This window comes from Ochlerotatus camptorhynchus, unplaced genomic scaffold, assembly GCF_037179485.1.
Source record: "Ochlerotatus camptorhynchus isolate MF236.1 unplaced genomic scaffold, CSIRO-AGI_Acam_v1.1 ptg000678l, whole genome shotgun sequence".
Classification (NCBI taxonomy): Eukaryota; Metazoa; Arthropoda; class Insecta; order Diptera; family Culicidae; genus Ochlerotatus; species Ochlerotatus camptorhynchus.
Genome location: NW_027041155.1, coordinates 40867 through 59401, shown reverse-complemented (window position 1 = coordinate 59401; position 18535 = coordinate 40867). Strand labels below are relative to the sequence as shown.

At 36.0% G+C, this 18535-nt stretch overlaps 1 protein-coding gene across 1 annotated transcript; it reads left to right on the top strand.

Annotated features, from left to right (window-relative positions):
• Positions 1–624: 624 nt before the first annotated feature.
• Positions 625–18159, top strand: LOC135714619 (peptidyl-prolyl cis-trans isomerase-like). Its single transcript, XM_065238001.1, has 2 exons — positions 625–874; positions 17427–18159. Exons 1-2 carry the CDS (start codon positions 641–643, stop codon positions 17850–17852), a joined length of 660 nt encoding a protein of 219 aa, XP_065094073.1. The 5' UTR covers positions 625–640; the 3' UTR covers positions 17853–18159.
• Positions 18160–18535: the final 376 nt, after the last annotated feature.

Genomic DNA, 18535 nt, shown 5'->3' with positions numbered 1-18535 from the left:
TGAAAATTGTCGAGGAACAGCGCGGTGAAAGGATGTTGCTCGTGGACAATGCAGAAGTGTGGTTTACATCTCACTGCAGTCTGAAAAATTATCGAGAAAATCTACCCAAGAAAAAATCGACTAAGTCCACGTAAACAGTACCACTGAACTGTCATCAGATTGAGGTTAACCCCGACGGTGCAAAACCTAATTAGGTTTTGCACCGTCGGGGTTAACCTCAATCTGATGACAGTTTAGTGGTACTGTTTACGTGGACTTAGCCGATTTTTTCTTGGGTGGATTTTCTCGATAATTTTTCAGACTGCAGTGAGATGTAAACCACATTTCTGCAATGTTCACGAGCAACATCCTTGCAATGCGTTGTTCCTCGACAATTTTCTAGTTAAAATTCGGAAATTTTAGAATTCTTTTTTTCGAAAAAACGACTAAGTGCTTGTAAACAGTACCACTGAACTGTCAAAAAGGTTCAGCCGATTAACACTGAGTTCATTTGTGACGTCACGCTGCAGAACCTAATTAACAAAATGCTCATTTTACCCCAAGCACACCACAATCCACTAATGTTCATTCGTAATTCATTCGTCTTTGCAGACTTTGCGTTAACATCGGGTCGTTTCGTGAGCGGCAATCAACTTCCGCCATGGCATTAGCATTCATCACTCGGACATCGGCCTCCGCTGTCTTCGCCAAGAGTATCAGCAGCAGTAGTCAAGCGTTTGTGGGATTTGCACGTAAATCGCCGTTTTCTTGTGTTTCTGGAGGTTCTCTGTTTGTGCAGCAAGTGTGTAATTACGCCAAAAAAGCCATGGGTCTGCCGCGTTGCTTTTTCGATCTTTCTGCCGATAACGCTCCGCTGGGACGTGTCGTTATCGAGGTAAGTCAATTTCTTCTTTTCTATAATTTACTGGTAAAAATATAATTCCTTCCGGTTGCTGGAGGTGCTAATAAACGGGATGTTCTAGAAACTAGCTTGACCGGCGAAATTGATATTCTTACAGTCGGTATGACCGTTATGTGATAGCTCTTTTTGAAGGTCATTTCCATCGTACTGGCCTTATTCGGGAGCAAAGAAAAATCGATAATTTGCTCACGAGACTGTTCCGTATTCGTTTTTTTTTTTCTTCATCTACCTACGTGGGATCTGCGGTGAAAAAGATGAAATCATCACAAATCGCGGTGCCTTGTTGCCTATTCACACAATAGGTTGTGTGATGGTGCTTTTTCTTTGGTCTTTTTCAGTTAGATTTGTAATTGCATCTAGGCACGTTTCATTCTCATTGGACCGGTAATGATGATAATGATTATGCATTGTGTCGAGCTGTATAGATAGGAAGGTCCTGATAAAAAATGCAGTAGGTACCTACTTGCTGTTGTACAGTTAGGCCCGGAGCTTATTTTGAAATTTGCTTATTGATTTACATATCAAATGACCGCAATGCCTCCGGGAAGAGAAGTAGAGTGGCAGTGACCGCTATGTGAGGCTATGCCCCACGTAAGCGAGGCGGTATTGGAGCAGGTCGCCGGTCGTGAATTTGAGAACTTATTAGGCGTTTTCGTTACTTTGCCTGTGTATGAGATGGATTTCGTTCCATCATTCGACCAGCCGATCCGAGTCATTACGCCTATTTTACGGGGACAACTCCCAAGTGTGAGTGTGCATTGGTTGGTAGAAATAGTATATAGGATATGGTTGTGTGCGTTCACACCGGTATAAGTCTTCGGAGGGGAAATTCGCGAATAGAGTTCTGAACCGGTTGATAGCTCCGTTAGCTGGACACGAGGCTTTAAAAGGAAAACAACAAAATGTAGACAAATGCAATACATTCTATTGAATATATTGTATATTGAAGTAGTATAAAGAGCAAATCACACACATCAATACGGAGGGGAACATTGGCAATATTGATGATTTTAAGTGTTCTTCACAGGAAAAAAGATGGTTATGATTAAAACCTAATTTATGCTGATGTATCAAATATTGTGTTCTCAAACAATGGTCTAGGACTTGTACGCTTGTACTAATGAGGTTTATACACTGCATTGCGCTTGTTCCACAGTATCAGTGCAACTTGCTTAATACGAATGCGAATGTATCAAATATTTATGTATGTAATACAATGTGTAATGACAGTAAACCCTAATAAAAAATAACCATAAACGAACGATAACCCAAATCATTGAACTATTCCACAAATGGTTTGGATGATACCCAGAACACGTCGTTAAGCAAATTAACCATACAATTTTTATTAGGGAAAGCAGATAAAATATATGTTCTCAAATTATACGTACAACGTAATACAGTCATAACTCAATATAACTTATGTAACTTATATTTTAAATTCATTACGTTATATCGAAGTAATACAAAAATAACAGGGTGATCAGTAAACCGGGAAATAACAGGGAATTTGAAAAGTAACCGGGAAAAACCGGGAAATTCAATAAACATGACAAACGGTCACTTAATAAAGGTTGTAGTTTTTATGGATGTGCATGAATTTTATAAAGACTTCTGCTTTTTTTTCTACGCAACCTTATCGTAAAGTTTATTACAATTAATCGTAAATATTCATTATGAATTCTGAGCCATGCCGATTTCAACTTTAACATTTTCTGTCCTTCATAAAACATCTTGGAATCCTTCATAAAATTTCTTTGCAACTTTTATGAGATTTAGGCTGATTTAAAAATTTGAAATTCTTATCAACATTTTCTTTGAAACAAGACTCTGTCCATAAATGTGGAATTCTACACAGAAATGACTTGAATTTCTCTTTTGAATTTTCTTGAACCTTTTTACTTGAGAATTTCTTTTAAATTACCCTCAAGTTTTATTTTATTTTTAATTATCCTCCTTCGTTATTTTCTAGGAATACTCTTGATGCTATTTTCGGAATATGACTCATATTTTCTTAGAAATTATCCACAGAACACGTTTTGAATTCTGCTTATAATTCTTTTTGAACATTCATTTGATTTCTCTTGGCATTGTCCCTAAAACTCACCTGCTATTCTCCTCACGATTTCCATAAAATTCAACTTTGACATGATGTAACTTTGTATGATCAATTGAGCTGAAGCGTTCCCCACAGAACTACAAATATGTTCAATTTTACGATTACAAAATACCATATTTTTGGAAGCACCTGTTGGAAAGTGAGACACTGACACAGCCTGATTGATAAAATTGATAATCCAGCCGATCTGGTCGATTGCAATCAAGAGGGATCGATCTGTCTTCAACCGAGGCTTCGAAGAATGATAGTTATTATCCGGTTGTGTTTATATTTGACAGCTGCGGATGTTGCTTCTGCTTATTTGTGAAATATCGATGCATGCTAATACCCCAGACAGACTATAGCTTATATCATGTAATATAGGCTGGCTTGCAATGAGCACTCATATATAGGATTTCCAGTGAAAACTAGATGTATGAGTGCTCATTGCAAGCCAGCCTATATTACATGATATAAGCCATAGTCTGTCCGGGGTATAATACCCCGTTCACATTACAGCGTATATCACGTGATATACGCTGTCTTGCAATGAGCACTCATACATCTAGTTTTCACTGGAAATCCTATGTATGAGTGCTCATTGCAAGACAGCCTATATTACGTGATATAGGCTGTAATGTGAACGGGGTATAAGGGGCCGTTCATAAACTACGTAGACAGTTGGGGGGGGGGGGGGGGGTTGACAATTATCCACGACCCATATAAATTTTAAAAAAATTGTATGGTCAAGAATCCCAAAAAACTGTCTACGTAGTTAATGAACAGCCCCTAAGATATATGTGAATCAGCAATATTCAATACACTTTGATAATCGAGCAGAAAAGCATCACGGCTTTCGTCGCTGCTGTCATGACAACGCAAATTTGCTTTATGTTCTCAGGTTGTGTTCCAAGTGGTGAATTTTCACTTGACACTTCGAGAAGGTGTTTGTCAAAATTGATTTCTTATACCAATCAGGGTAAGGCCTTGTTGTCCTCTGCTGTCCGAAGAAGTCGTCTCCACTCTACTCGATCCATTGACGAGTGCACGGATGGATTTGAGTTCACTCACTCGACAAAAAGTGACACAACAGCGGGGCCCTGTTTACTAAAAATGAACAAATATGTGTTCATTTTTAATAAACAGGGCCCCGCTGTTGTGTCACTTTTTGTCGAGTGAGTGAACTCAAATCCATCCGTGCACTCGTCAATGGCCACACTTCGCCAGCCTCGAATTGATTCCTGGTCTGCCAGAAATAAGTCTGGTACAATACCAGGTTTATTTGAAAATTTTCCATCTGCCAAATTTAAGTGAAAATTCACCAAATGGAACATAGTCTGTACTGAGTCTCAGTACAAACACGATGAAAGCTCATATAGATCAGTGCACGGTCTCTAACCTCACAATTTGGTCTTGTTGTATCCCATTCATTTAACACCAGAGACCAGAGTAAAAGTGATGGCAACAGATAACTACGAATGTGAACCGAATCAAACCACCCAAAATATTGTCAAATTTAACATCTACGTGCACTGATCTATCACAAATCTTGCTTTCGGTGCTGGATACGTGATTGACAAATAAAAAGTGCGAGTTTTCATTAGATTTCGTTGTTGAATGAAAACTGTTACCCTTTTTTTACCACTCCGAACACGATGCCTCCGGTAAAATGTGTAGCGGAAAATTGGTAATGTTTGAAAAATGATTGCTCTACAATTTATTGATTGATTTTAAATCTATTGATACCAAATAAATTTTTAAAGTATCTAGTTTCAGATGGTGCCAATAAATTTGAAATTTGTCAATAAATGGCTGAGCTATGATTTTTCAAACATTGAAAGTATGTCGTTACACATTTTACCGAGGCTTCGGGTTCGGAGTCTTAATGACTTATATAGTAAATGCCAATATCGCCAAGAGGAAAAAAGTACCCATTTAATTAAACCAGGCTTAAGGCTTGAGCGGAGGTCAAGAAATTAAAATTAAGCCGCTTGATTGCAGTAGACGTTAGCTAAGTGGAAAACCTTGGACTGAAACAAATACTCAGTAAATGGATATTTATCTGTCAAAATTTAATTTCAATTTGTTGACATGAGCCGGATGGGCACTGATGCATTTTAAATATTTGTTTTACTATCGGGTTTGACACATGATATGCATTTTAGTTAGCGATTGTTCTTTGGTTGATGAAAAGTCAACACAACTCAGCGAACGTTGAATATATGTAATGGAATATTTAATTACTTCTGTTTTTTCAAACCAGTTTTGTTTGTATACGAAGCATACAATTAAATACATGTAAAATATACTAAAGACATTTGTATCATGTAGAAAAATTAAAGGAAATCTGCAAATCTGATAGATTTAAAGCTTTGTTCAAAAACCAGGAATTTTTATAAAAGAAAGTTGCCACCCTGGAAGCTACTTGAAGCAGATTGATGCCAATAAAAAAAAAACAAATTCCGATTTCAAATTCCTTGCATGCTAAGTGGATCATGTTTGGATGCTAATTTTTGATACCGGACATAATCAATGATCTAAAAATCATGAGATGTTTAGTCAATTGGTCAGATATAAATTAAAAATTAATTTCTACACTAAGCTAAGCAGGTAGGGTAGAGCACTACTTCGTCGTAATCGTCTATTTCCGTTCTGTCGATCAGAAAAGATCAATAATATTAATGTTATCATTGGGCACAAATCAATAATAGGTTTGTTACGATGCGATAGTTCATTAGCTACAAATAAATCCTGTTATAACGCATTGTATGAATATTTACGCTCATTGTTCTCAAAACAAAAAAAAAAAGAGCTCCTAGCGAATCCCCTTTTTTTACGTTTATCCGTAGGACGAAGAATATCTAATGGCGTTTCAATGCGTTAGGACGGAATTGAAACTCGTAGAACGAATTTAGAATCAAGAAGCAGTATTAGATTTTAAACATTCTATTATCAAATCTAACGGTACGTATGGAAAGGTCAATAAATTTGGAAGTCATCTTTGACAGAAATATATTTTTTTTGTTTAAACTCGTTTATAAATGAGAAGTAAAGCGCGGGTTGTGCTTAGTAGGAAGAAAATTAGATAAAAAACCCTACACACGTTTAGTAAGGACATCGTATACTACTGTGGTTAGTCTGTAAAACATAAAGATCTGAATCCATACATCTCTCGCCAAAGTCATGAGTTCTAATCTCACCCGGATAAGGTGTGAATGATCCAAGAGTGTTATAGTGACTATAATAAAAAAATAAAGATCTGAACTCCAGGCATTTTGGAAAATCCGAATTAATCAAACCAATGATATTATGGGGTTTCGCGAAGGTTTACCCATTCTATCATTAAGTCTAATGACCATATACCTTGTTGAGTCTGCCGAACTTCAAGATCAGATATCCGGGATGATCTGGATAATCCAACAATGTTATTTTTAAACATAATTCATAATTTTTAAAGATCTTATGTGCAGACTTGGAAATGCTCATTACTACAATGCTATTTTGCGAAATTATGAAGCTATGAGATATAATAGTAATATTTTTTTATATGTAAGATGCAAAAGAGGGGGTAAAGTTTGTGTATGACACATAAAACCTGTAAATTTTGCTTTTAGAGGGTTTGCTTCTACAATTGTTTAAAAAAAAATTAACGCCTTTTTTGTTTAAGGCAGGGTTAGTTTTTTTTTTAATAATCGGGAATTGAAATATTAGATTTGAATAAACTTTCTGTAAAAGCTTCAAAACATAAAAGTAGTTTAGGAACCCTCAAAGAAGTTCAGAACATTTTGAAACTTATAGTGTAGATTGGATATTTTTTGTTCACATTGAAATGTATTAGGTCCTAAAGTAACATTGACCGATTCTCTTCGTCGATTTTCTCTGCACCCCCACGGCAATTGAAATACATTTCCAGCTATTTTCAACACACAGTTTCGTGAAAGAAACTATTATCGAGCATCTAATAGGCCAAACACGACAAGAATTGTTTTTATAGCCAAATTTTTAACGAAAGAGAAGTCGATGAAGACAATTGATCAATGCTACTTAGGACCTAATATTTATTGATCGGCTTGACTTGCATGTAGCGTCGACATTCACTGTCCACGAGGTATAAGGAGAATTCCAAATAAATTTTAATGGCAATTGCACACAGTTTATAGAGAATTCTGACATGAACTTCAAAGGAATTCTGACATATGTTCCAAGATTCCTAGAATAGTTAGTTAGAATAATGGGGATTCTGAGTGAGGACAATTTTAAAGAGAGTTAAACAGAATATTGAGTTAAATTAACAATGTGGTTCACTTCCCAAATTCCCATACGTTTCAGAAAAGACGCAACAGTAATATCAACCGGTGGAAATTAACGATTTTAAATTGGCTCACTACTTGCCTACCATATTGGTACCAAGTAAATCGATTAACGTACCCCATTCTACTCGACATTCTAATACTACACTATGTTTGTTTTGATTCGCTATGAAAATTTGACAGATAAATTGAGGGGTTCGTGGATTTTCCTATGTTTCGCGGGGTGCATCGATAAGCTTGGGACCGAAGAGAGTACCAGAGCTGAGTCAAAAAGTTGAGCACGTTTCTTCGGGACCTTCTGGTCTTAGAGTTATCTCTACGGTAGAATTTCGACTAGACTGGGGTACGCTTATAAATCTACTTGTAACTCTATGGTAATATTAGGGTATTTGCACGAGAAATGAACGTTTAAAATCATTGTTTCCATTAGGTTATCTAGGCCCTTTTCAAATGTTGCTGTAGTTGGTAGTTTTATACATGGTTGGAAAAAAGTACCTATAATTAGGTAAACAGCTCACAGTGTACTGTTGGGTAAAAGAATCCAAGTTTATTTTATTCAATTTTGAGTATATATGAACAAACTCAAAAATAAGTAAAAAATCTGATGAGTTTTTTTTTCGGTTTTCAATAAACATACAATAAATCACAAAAAACTGAAAACCAAGCTTGCAAATGCTCATTACAGCTAAAATGCTATTTTTCGAATTTTTGAAGCTATGCGATATTTCAATGATAATTCTTATTTGCAAGAAAAGAAGGTAAAGTGTGTGTATGACACATAAAACCTGTCAATTTTGCTTTCAGAGGGTCACAATAGCGATTAGCTGTAACGATGAACAACACGATGAGCGAGCAATCAGCGATCATAAAATCGCTAATTGTGACCTTCTGAAAATTATCATTATAGTATCCCATAGTTTCATAATTACGAAGACTAGCATTTTAGCTGTAATGAGCAATTGCAAGCCTACTGAAAACAACAAACATTTGGGCAGATACAGGTTAACCCATTTTTGGGTAGGTTTTTCTAATTTTTTATTCTCTATTTAGAAGTTTTTTATCCGTAGGCTAGTTCATCTCCGTAACTTCAGTTGGGTAGGTTCAGTTTTAACCAAACTGGGTAGACTCTACCCAATTTTGAGTAGTTTTAAATATCGTGTATGCTTTTAACGTTTCTACACGCTCGTACAATATTACTCAAAAGTGAGTAACTTCTGTTTAGTTTGGTATTTTTGTGCAAAATAACATTGATTTAGCAAAGTGAGTACCCACTACTCTGTTTGCCTAAAATCAATGTTTACTCACTTCTGAGCAATGTTGTATAATCACCAAACTTCTGTCAAATAATATTTTATAAAAAATTGCAATTTCCTTTTTCAAAGTTTGAATTTAAAGAAATTGATATCAAAAAGAATGGAGCAAGTAGCTTCCTCCTCCCCTTGGCTAGTTTTTGCACCTTGCTGTTGGTGGGCGGGCTTAATTTCATGTTTTATAGTGGAGTGTTGGAGACGGTAGGTTTATGGCGTTGCTGGCTCATGCCGCGATAGAATGGCGTCATGAGCAGGCAATGGAGATTACTAAGCTTCCCCTCTCTGATAAACCACTGCATGAGAGAACCAAAGATCTAGTCTAGCAGTGATATTAACGTTGGGTGTGATACTGGCGGGTTTCCAGAGACGAACCAGCCCAAGGCTGAAAGTCTCTTTAATAAAGAAAAAAAAAAAAAAAAAAAAAAAAAAAAACTGGCGGGTTTTGCCGCAAATAACTCTTATTGTATTTATTTTTACGCAGATAGAATTATTTGGGTTTGCAAGGGAATTATACTATTGAAATATTTCAGAAAGTGCCCAACGGTGCTCCTTCTATTTGCGTGACAAGCTTTCATTGTGTTTTTTTTATTGAAGTATTACTCAGGAAACAATGTTAAACATCATTTTTGTACATGGTATTGTAACTAATCTTATATGTGCTTCATTTTGATTTGGGATAAGTGTTTGAACTATGGCTCGGGATTTCCACGGTGGCGTGCTTCTATTGTGACATACCCATACGTATTTTTGTAGTGCGACATAGTGGAAGCGTGTGAGCAAATTTGGAGCATATACCCTATATAATTTAAAAATCAGCTAGGAAACTAACTTCAAAATGAAGTTTTAGTCACATGAAGGTGTTACCTGTGTCGAACTAAGATATAATAAATAGGTATAGGCCAAAATCAATAGTACTTGAAAAACGTTTAATTTTAGATTACAATATAAGCATGGGTTATGATTGATTAGGTGAATTAGAGCTTTTAATAATTTATTAAATTAGACTAATGAGATATCATAATCATCAAATGAACTTAAATAAGAAACTTCAGAAAGTCTAATGACATTAAGTAGATTAACAAAAGAATTAGGATGCGGGGGTCCGCTTAGGGAGGCAACTAACCTTTAAAGTTGTAGAATAAATCTTATTTAGTCTTGAACTTTAATAAGAAAACGCAAGCAGACCAATAGCATTGAGCAGATTAATAAGGAGAGGAATAGTTTAGGAACTAAGTAAAAGTAGAGGTATATGACAATTAATAACTTTTAAACTTTTGGAGGTATTGTATTCCCCAAGGTTGCAAAGACTCATTTCAGCTAAAACAATGTTTTTCTAAATTATGAAATAATTAGATGCCATGATCAAATTTTGAATTGGTAGTATACAAGAAGAGGTTGCAAAAAATGTGTTTGACATATTAAACCTGTCTATTTCACTTCATGAGAGTCACAATCAGCGATTTTTCACAAACTCACTCACTCACTCAGCGATCAGCAAATCGCTGATTGTGACTCATAGAAAGTAAAATTTACAGGTTTTATGTTTCCAACGCATACTTTGTAACCTCTTCTTGTAAGTTACAAGTAAAACATGCCATCATACCATCTTTTGGTTTTATTATTCCGAAAAACATTATTTTAGCTGAAATGAGTCTTTGCAACCTTGGTATTCCCCTGAGTTTGTTGTACTCGATTACTATATTACTCTCTCAATACGCGAAATCTCTTATATATGAGGTTAAAGCATTTGAGTTAACTTATTTCTTAGTTTTCAAGTACTTACATTTGTAAACAGCAGTCCATGTTAATCTATGAACTAAACCCTATGTAAAATCGATCTTTCCTTATGTCGTATTGATGCATGTTTAACTTTTCGCGGCTGTCAGAATCAACGCGCCTACGGCCTACGCAGAAGTGATTCGCAATGCGGTAGACCTCACCAAAAGTTTTTTTTAGTTTAGAATTTGTTCGGTATGGTCGCGAAATCTTGAAATGATTGATGCGTGCGGTAAAATAACTAAATTGAAACAAAGCTCAACAGTAAAATAAGAAGAATATTTAGGGAGGAAACCAAAATTAATCAACTTGCCAACATACTCTATCACATTTATTTTGGTGGCACTCTTTAAATGATAATAAGCCTTTTTTTCTCGCTTCGGTTGTCTCGCATGGCTTTCAGAATTCGCGCGGTTTTCGTAACTCACATAATTTTGATATTTCGTTCGAAACGGATTTACTTATTCAATCGGTTTACTACGCGGATGTATCTACGCGCACACGTCACAGCATTTTTTCTATAACTATCTTGAAACAATACACACGTAATCCAGTGTTCAAGCGGCCAACATAGGCTAGTCCTTCTGCTGTATTGTCAAAGATAGAAGCAAAATTTATTCAAATGGGTCATTTCTTGAAAACTAAGCTGTTGCGCAGCTCCAGCTTGATACCCAATAAAAAAAATAATGGAGCAACAAGTAACTGCAGTGGTGCATTCGGATTCGTTCCGCAAATTGAAAGGTGAAGAAAATTAAACATTTAAACATAAACGCACTTCATTAAATCTTTACAAGGTTTTCGCTGCCATACATATTCATAATTTGAATACCAGCAATGCTGCTGATTTTCCTTTCAAATCTCTGAATGTGGGTGTTTATACACCCGGTTCAAAACAATAAAGCGGCACATTTTTTTTTCCTGTTGGGTACATTACCACCACCGACGAACCGACATGCCACTGCAGCGTTTCGTTTGTCTGTAATTCAATTTGTCAAATGAGCGATTCGATGTGTCAAACGGGCGACCAGATCTGTCAAACGAGGTGAGACGCAAACCAAGACAGTATAAATTTCACGTGTATTCGTGTCCTTGCTCACGATATGATGCGATCAGATGAGTAGATGGCGGTAGTGTTTAACGTATTTTAAATATGGCGTCTTGGGTAAGAATTTGAATGCAGGTTCTATGAGCTGGAACGTCGGTTCGTCGGTGTTACCACTGCGACCAGTTATTTGATCTATTGTAGTATATTCCCCGGTTTTTTTTTGTTAACCTCATTAGGGTGAAAAACTACTATTAGAAGTAACCATCAACGCCTAACTTTAGGTATATTCCCAGCAAGGAATTATGTGTCGTAGGAAACGCACTACCTTACTAGGAGATGAACACCATATTTCAAAGGGCTGTAGTAGTCCCTTATCAAAGAACTTTACCCTTCTGTTAAGAAGTGCTGCACAATAAATGTTCGGAGGCACACAATAATGAACCATCCTCTGGAATCGGAAGGAGGAAAAGAAAAAATGTTCATGTGGAAGTAGAATCCATCGGGTCTGGCTCGCATGCTTCAGAAAAGCTGGCTTGCAACCAGATTATTCTAAAATTTCTAATTAAATTGTTTTTTTTTAAAATCACTTAAATGTCGAACAACTAGCCGGAACCATCAACAGTTTCATCACCAAAGCATTCAAAGAAGCTGAAGATGCTGAGAACACTTAATTGTTATATGTAATTTATCTTTTAACCTTTAATTAAAATTGTTTGTTGTATTTTTTTATATTTTTCTAATTTTATCGAATATCAAATCAAATCTTACTAATTTCGAAAATCGGTAAATTTTACAAAAAGTGAGTAACATTTACTCGTTTGGGCTTATTTTGCGCAAACAAAATCTGAGTAAAAGTTACTCTGATTTTGATAAATGCTAGTATTACTCAAAAGTGAGTAACCATAGGTTTACTCACTTTAAAGTAGTTCCACTTTTACCGAAAGAGAGTAGCTGTTTACTCACTCTTGAGTAATATTGTATGAGCGTGTATAGTGATGATTTGGCCGGCTCTCAACTTAAATATTATTCATATTAGTCTAATCTTGTTTTTTTTTTTTTAATTTATATTAAAATTGTTTTGCCATGACCTCCAGTTTGAATAAAATTGTAATATAATTTGAAACAGGTAATTTTTAACAATACATACTGAGTAAAATTTTAATCAACTGTTAGTTGTTTTTGATAGTCTTGTTGATGTTGAGCTGTCAACTGCGAAGTGTTCAATTTACAGTGTACTAGTCACTTTTCGTGTCACTAGTGCCGCTAGTGTCGGGAAAAATCGTGTCTTGGGGGTAGTAGAAGATTGAACCATATTGTTAATTTATAATATATGGAGGAAGATTCGAAAGCAATTTTTTATTCTCATAAGAATATTTGTGAGCATTCCTTGGCATTTTTAGGAGACTTCTAAGCGAGTTTTAGAAGAATGAATGGTTAGGGAATGCTGAAATGAATTCTTAGGATTTTTTTATGAGAATTTCAATGAATCTCTAGGAGCATTCCTAGGGAATTCACAGTAGTACATGATACAAAGGAATCTTGAAAAACAAAAAAAATCACGTGGTTTCATGTGAGAATGAATAAGAATGTTCAAGGCAATTTACTTCCTCTGTTTCGTAACCTGGTGCTTGATTTATTTAATCAATTTAAAATTTCATGGTTTGCCAAGGTCCTAGCAAACCCTCACATGCGAGATTTGAAAATATCTGTATAGATTCTGGGGAAGGGGAGGGGAAACCAAGTGAAGCCAAGTCTACCTATTGAACTGTCAAACTGGCTACCTATTCTGCAAAGATAACAAACATTACGATGCCATGAAAGGTCCACAAAAGGTATTGCAATAAAATATAAAATATAATCGAGAAATGGTCATAAACACACATTGAGCATTAAATTGTCATGCGATACGTTTGGTAATGATCAGTAATGAGAATTTCTACTATGTTTTGTAAAGATAATTTCTCAAAATCACTGATTTACTACAGCTGTTATTTTTTTTCTCGCTAGAAGTCATATAAAGTTGATGCAGAAGTCCTCTGTGAAAAGAAAGGGAATCTTTCGAAAACCGTGATGCGATTTCAACTGTTTTTCTCTTGGCGTAACTCATTATACACCGGATCTAGTCTTAGAGATCTCGAAATTTCGAATCCTACACTAGTAAAAATTCAATGATTATTTGTTTGTGTCCCACACATGAATCTCCGAGACTTTGAACATTTTTCTCTGTGCCTTAATTTTTCGTTCTGATTATCAATTCACGATCTTCATTTAAAATCTAAATTTAGTAAATCGTTTGTTTTCATAAAAATGAGGTAGATATAAGAGTGCAGAGTGAGGAAATGGATGTTAGAATTGGACCGTGTTTTGCGTATTAAATTAATATTTATTTTTCGAGAACACATTTATGGGATCCTAAAACTATTTGTTTTATTTTAAAGATGTTTTGCACGCTCTGATGGGTTTGTAAATTTATTAAATTTCTCGAATTGGCAGTCGCAATCACAATTAACGAAAGATTTTTAACTATATCTTTCCGATCAATAAATGTTATGTTATGTTATTTTTTTTTTATTGATTTAAAGTCACTATTTTAGTTATTTTAGTCACTACTAATATATCACACCTACTACCAGCCTTGGGTTTTCCACAATTATACAAAGTAGCTATTATGCCAAACGGAGTAGAGCCAACAGGGCTACATTTTGTTGTAAAGCTGCCATTTTGATACAGTTTAATTTTGCATAATTATTATAAACTGATACTTCGGTCAACTCTTTATTTCTCGATGTTATATACTTCATTATTCCTCCTTATCTCAATGATTTGAGCAGTCCCTCCAGACATACAGTTCTCTATATCTCGGTCGTTCTGTATGTCGATGGTCCCTAGAAAATATTCGGGTACAAATTAATCTCCATATGTCAATGGAAAAAATCTAGTTCACTAGTTTTTTTTACGTTTGAAGTATGTGGTCGAGTTTTGGTTTGGATACGGGATAAACAAATAATACACATTTTGATCCCAAAGTGCTTCTAGAATCTTACGAGTAGGGTAATAAATGATAGTTCTGGGGTTGTGTTCCATTTGATGAACTTTCGCTTAAATTTGATAGATGGATAATTTTCAAATAACCCTGCTCTCACAGAACACAAGTGGAATTTTGGATCAGGAAGTGGCTCCACTATTCATTGGCGAACACTAGCGCACCTAGCGGTAAAAGGCATCTTCTACCGGCAGTTAAGATATGCAGCATGCTATGATAGTGTGAGTGCGCATAGAAAGCCGGTGTGGAACGCTACCACAACGCATCGCTTGTTGAGCAGAAAAACGTATACCACTTTTTGATTCACCGATTTGTTTGCACTTCCCTTTCTGTTCTGTGTTGCTATTCTAGCAAATTTATTCCTGACAGACAAGCCATCAATCTTGACAAACATGTGCGTGAAAATCGGTCGATCAAGAACAAGGATTTTTAATTTATTTTCGAATCGTCAATGTTAAGTGAAAATTCATCAAATTTATGGAACAGCAACCACATCACGTAAGGTTAGGATGATAATCCGAATAGTTTGGTAAGAACATTCAAAATTGTTCAATATGCGGAATTCAAAGAAGGCATCTATTAGAAGGAAACTGCAATTTGGCAAGGCCCAAATTGACGTGCTTCGGTTTCGAGCTCTGCATAAGCTTTTCACGTTTGCTTTCGTATTTTATGTAGCAATCACATCAATGCGGCTAAAGAAAGCTTATTCGAAACGAAGCACCCGTCTGGCTGGGAATGTGTGCGTGTGAAGTGTCTGCGCCTTGCACAATCAATTTGACCGGTATAGAATGGAACTGCAGATTTGTCAGCTACCAGCCAGCACACACCGGTGAGCGTGAATGGAAAATTACTGAGACGGCGCTCTGCGTTTTCTCTTCCATATTGGTAGTTGTGAACTTTTGTTGCCTAGGAATGATGATCCAAGCTCGATAATTTATAGGTGTTGTATTATCAATCAGGTGGTATTACAATATCATCCGTACAATTTACACCAATGTTCAAATATATCTCTGACATCTGGCAGTAGGCTGCCATTCTGAAAAATTGTAGCATATTATCTCAATGTTGGACAACCTCATTTCTCAAGTAGCACACGGCCGTTGAATATAACTAATTTTTTGTGTTCTGTTTACAAGTCGCTAAAAACTTAGTTAGGATCTAGTGGGGCAAGAGTGCCACCCACCTTTACAATTGTACCACAATTGTACGTTGCATATATGCCAAATAGTGGCTATTTATAGGAGTTTGTACACCGTATTACAAGTGCATAACATTGCCTTCATAAATCAGCAATGTAATGCAAATTAAATCCCGTCAAAAGTTGTTAACGATTTTTTCAAACTGCCATGGGGCAAGAGTACCAACCCCTTTGGGGCAAAAAGGTCATGCGTCATAAATGGAGCAAAATCGATTAATGCTTGTTTATAAACATAACTTTGTGATTATAAAACAAATAAACCATGTATACCAATGAAATCATATGAAAACTATTGTACGGGAAATGGCTCTAATGTTGGCCTGTGGATCTAAGATTGGGCCCATCGCTAGAAATCTGCTATTTATCAATTTATCTAGATGAACCGGGTCATTGGGACGGTACTAATGGATATTTTTGGTCGCTATTGAAAATGTAGGCGATTACTGAATTTATGTATGGGTCCAAATTAGGGGCATTTAGGCCGACATTACATCGATTTCCCCTATATGATATTTTATGTAGCTGGTTTAGTCTAATTTGGCGAAAACTAGCTTACCAAAGACTTAAATGCGCAACGAAGCAATTATTTTAATTTTTGAAAAATTCTATTCATAAATGTAGGGGTGGTACTCTTCCCAGTGTGATGTTCATTTTAAAGAAGGTGATTTTGACCAATTAATGAAAATATTTACCTATTCTTTGTTATATTATTCAATTAATAGTGATGCGTGCATGCAGGATTGCAAGATTTTTTTTATTGGAATTTCGAAAAAGCTTATTTTATGATGTCTAATTATTATTAATAATTATACATAAATTCAGCAATCGAATAAATTTTTAATAGCGACCCAAAATATCCATTAGTACTGTCCCAATGACGCGTTCATCTAGATAACATTGATAAATAGCAGATTTCTAGTGATGGGCGCAATCTTAGATCCATAGAGCCATTTCCCCTACATGGGACAACAGTTATGTGTGACGGCAATCTACACAGAAAAAAGTAGTTGAATATTACATCCAAATAGCTGCACAGAGGTCATTCCGCTGGTTGTGTAATATAACGTTGTACGATGTACATCGATTTTGCGAACAAAATGACATCCATTGATGTAATGTTGTATCTGCTTTTTGCTATTACATCATTATTTCATACATCAGTTTGATTGTTGATCGATATTTTTTTTGTCTGTTTAGTTCAGACAATCGAGATTTCTAAACGCCAGATATATGTCATTGCGATAACCTATACTGCCGCTCTTCGCATGTCGGTCCCATGGCAAAAATCAGCAAGCCGAGAAAATCGCATTTTTAGCTTGATTCGTACCATTGCTTCTTATGTGATGAGACAATCAATTTGGCTGTCTTTCCAAACTTTTTCAGAACAAAGTTATTGAGTTCATCCAGTATTAAGAAAATATGAGTGATCAGCTACCATTTGCATTGTAAAACTCAGTTTTGACAAAAACTGCTATGGGACCGACATGCGAAGAGCGGCAGTATATCATCCTGTACCTTCATTTTGCCCCTTACTATCTCTTAACTTTTATGCCTTGTTAATATGACGTTCAGACTACAGAGCTATGAAAAAAGAAAATGTCAGCAAGATAGGCTTATAACATGTTATAACTGCTGGTCAGTGTTTTATGCTATTGATATCTTAGTTCATTAAACTTTTTTTTACTGATTTTACCCGTTTTTTAACCCGTTTTCTAACCCGTTCTCTTTTATCTAACTTATTCCAGCTGCGCACAGATGTAACTCCAAAGACTTGTGAAAACTTCCGCGCTCTCTGCACCGGAGAGAAGGGCTTTGGTTACAAGGGTTCCACATTCCACCGTGTGATTCCGAACTTCATGTGCCAGGGTGGTGATTTCCAGAACCACAACGGTACTGGTGGCAAGTCCATCTACGGCAACAAGTTCGAAGATGAGAACTTCATCCTGAGGCACACCGCCCCTGGCATCCTCTCGATGGCCAACGCTGGTCCCAACACCAACGGTTCCCAGTTCTTCATTACCACCGTGAAGACCTCTTGGCTGGATGACCGCCACGTCGTCTTCGGCAGCATTGTCGAGGGTATGGATGTTATTCGAAAGGTCGAATCCTTCGGAAACCAATCCGGCAAGACCTCCAAGCAGATTGTTGTGTCCAACTCTGGTCAATTGTAAATTTTTACTTCATAAAGTCGCAAATACCTTTCCTTTCTCTTTAAAATAATTCAAATAACTTTTCATTTTTGTTTCTAAAATGTCCTACATTCTCTCACACAATCCGAAAACGTTCACATGATTGCAAATCAGCCATGTCGAAGATAAGTTACAAAACCGTACAATCCAATGCATTTTTTTTGTTCCCCTGAGTCAATCGAAAATAACAATCGAATAAATTAAATTGTAATTGCCAGCTTAAAGAACGTTCCAAAAATAAACACTATGTGGTCGCGGATTGTACCGCGATTCTACTTTTATAACTAAAGAGACCGAGTTTGTTTACCTTTCACTCCCCCTTCAAAAGTAATGAAAAAATGCGGAAGTCTTTTCACTAGGATTACACGCGAGATTCATCGTCTTCTCGAGCAAGCGTGGTAAGATTTTAGACTGTTCTTTGAGGATAAATTCTAATACTTCTACTCAAGTGTGAACCTATAGAATCTATATGGTAAATGATTTAGCAATAAAGAGTCAAATAAATACTTCAATAAACAAATTTACTTCTTGTATCTTTTACAATTTGTGTAAGAGAAAACATTACTGCTTCTCATAACAGTCAGATGTTAGATTTGTTTTTCAGTAGGCTACCGGTAAACGATTTTATGTTGATGCAATCATTATTGAACGAAGGTTCAAAGTAA

What these genes read in the sequence shown, in the direction of transcription:
- LOC135714619 (XM_065238001.1), top strand. Translation starts at nt 641, where the DNA reads ATGGCATTAGCATTCATCACTCGGACATCGGCCTCCGCTGTCTTCGCC. An exon ending in TGGGACGTGTCGTTATCGAG is followed by an intron (nt 875 to 17,426) that starts GTAAGTCAATTT and finishes AACTTATTCCAG; the next exon opens with CTGCGCACAGATGTAACTCC.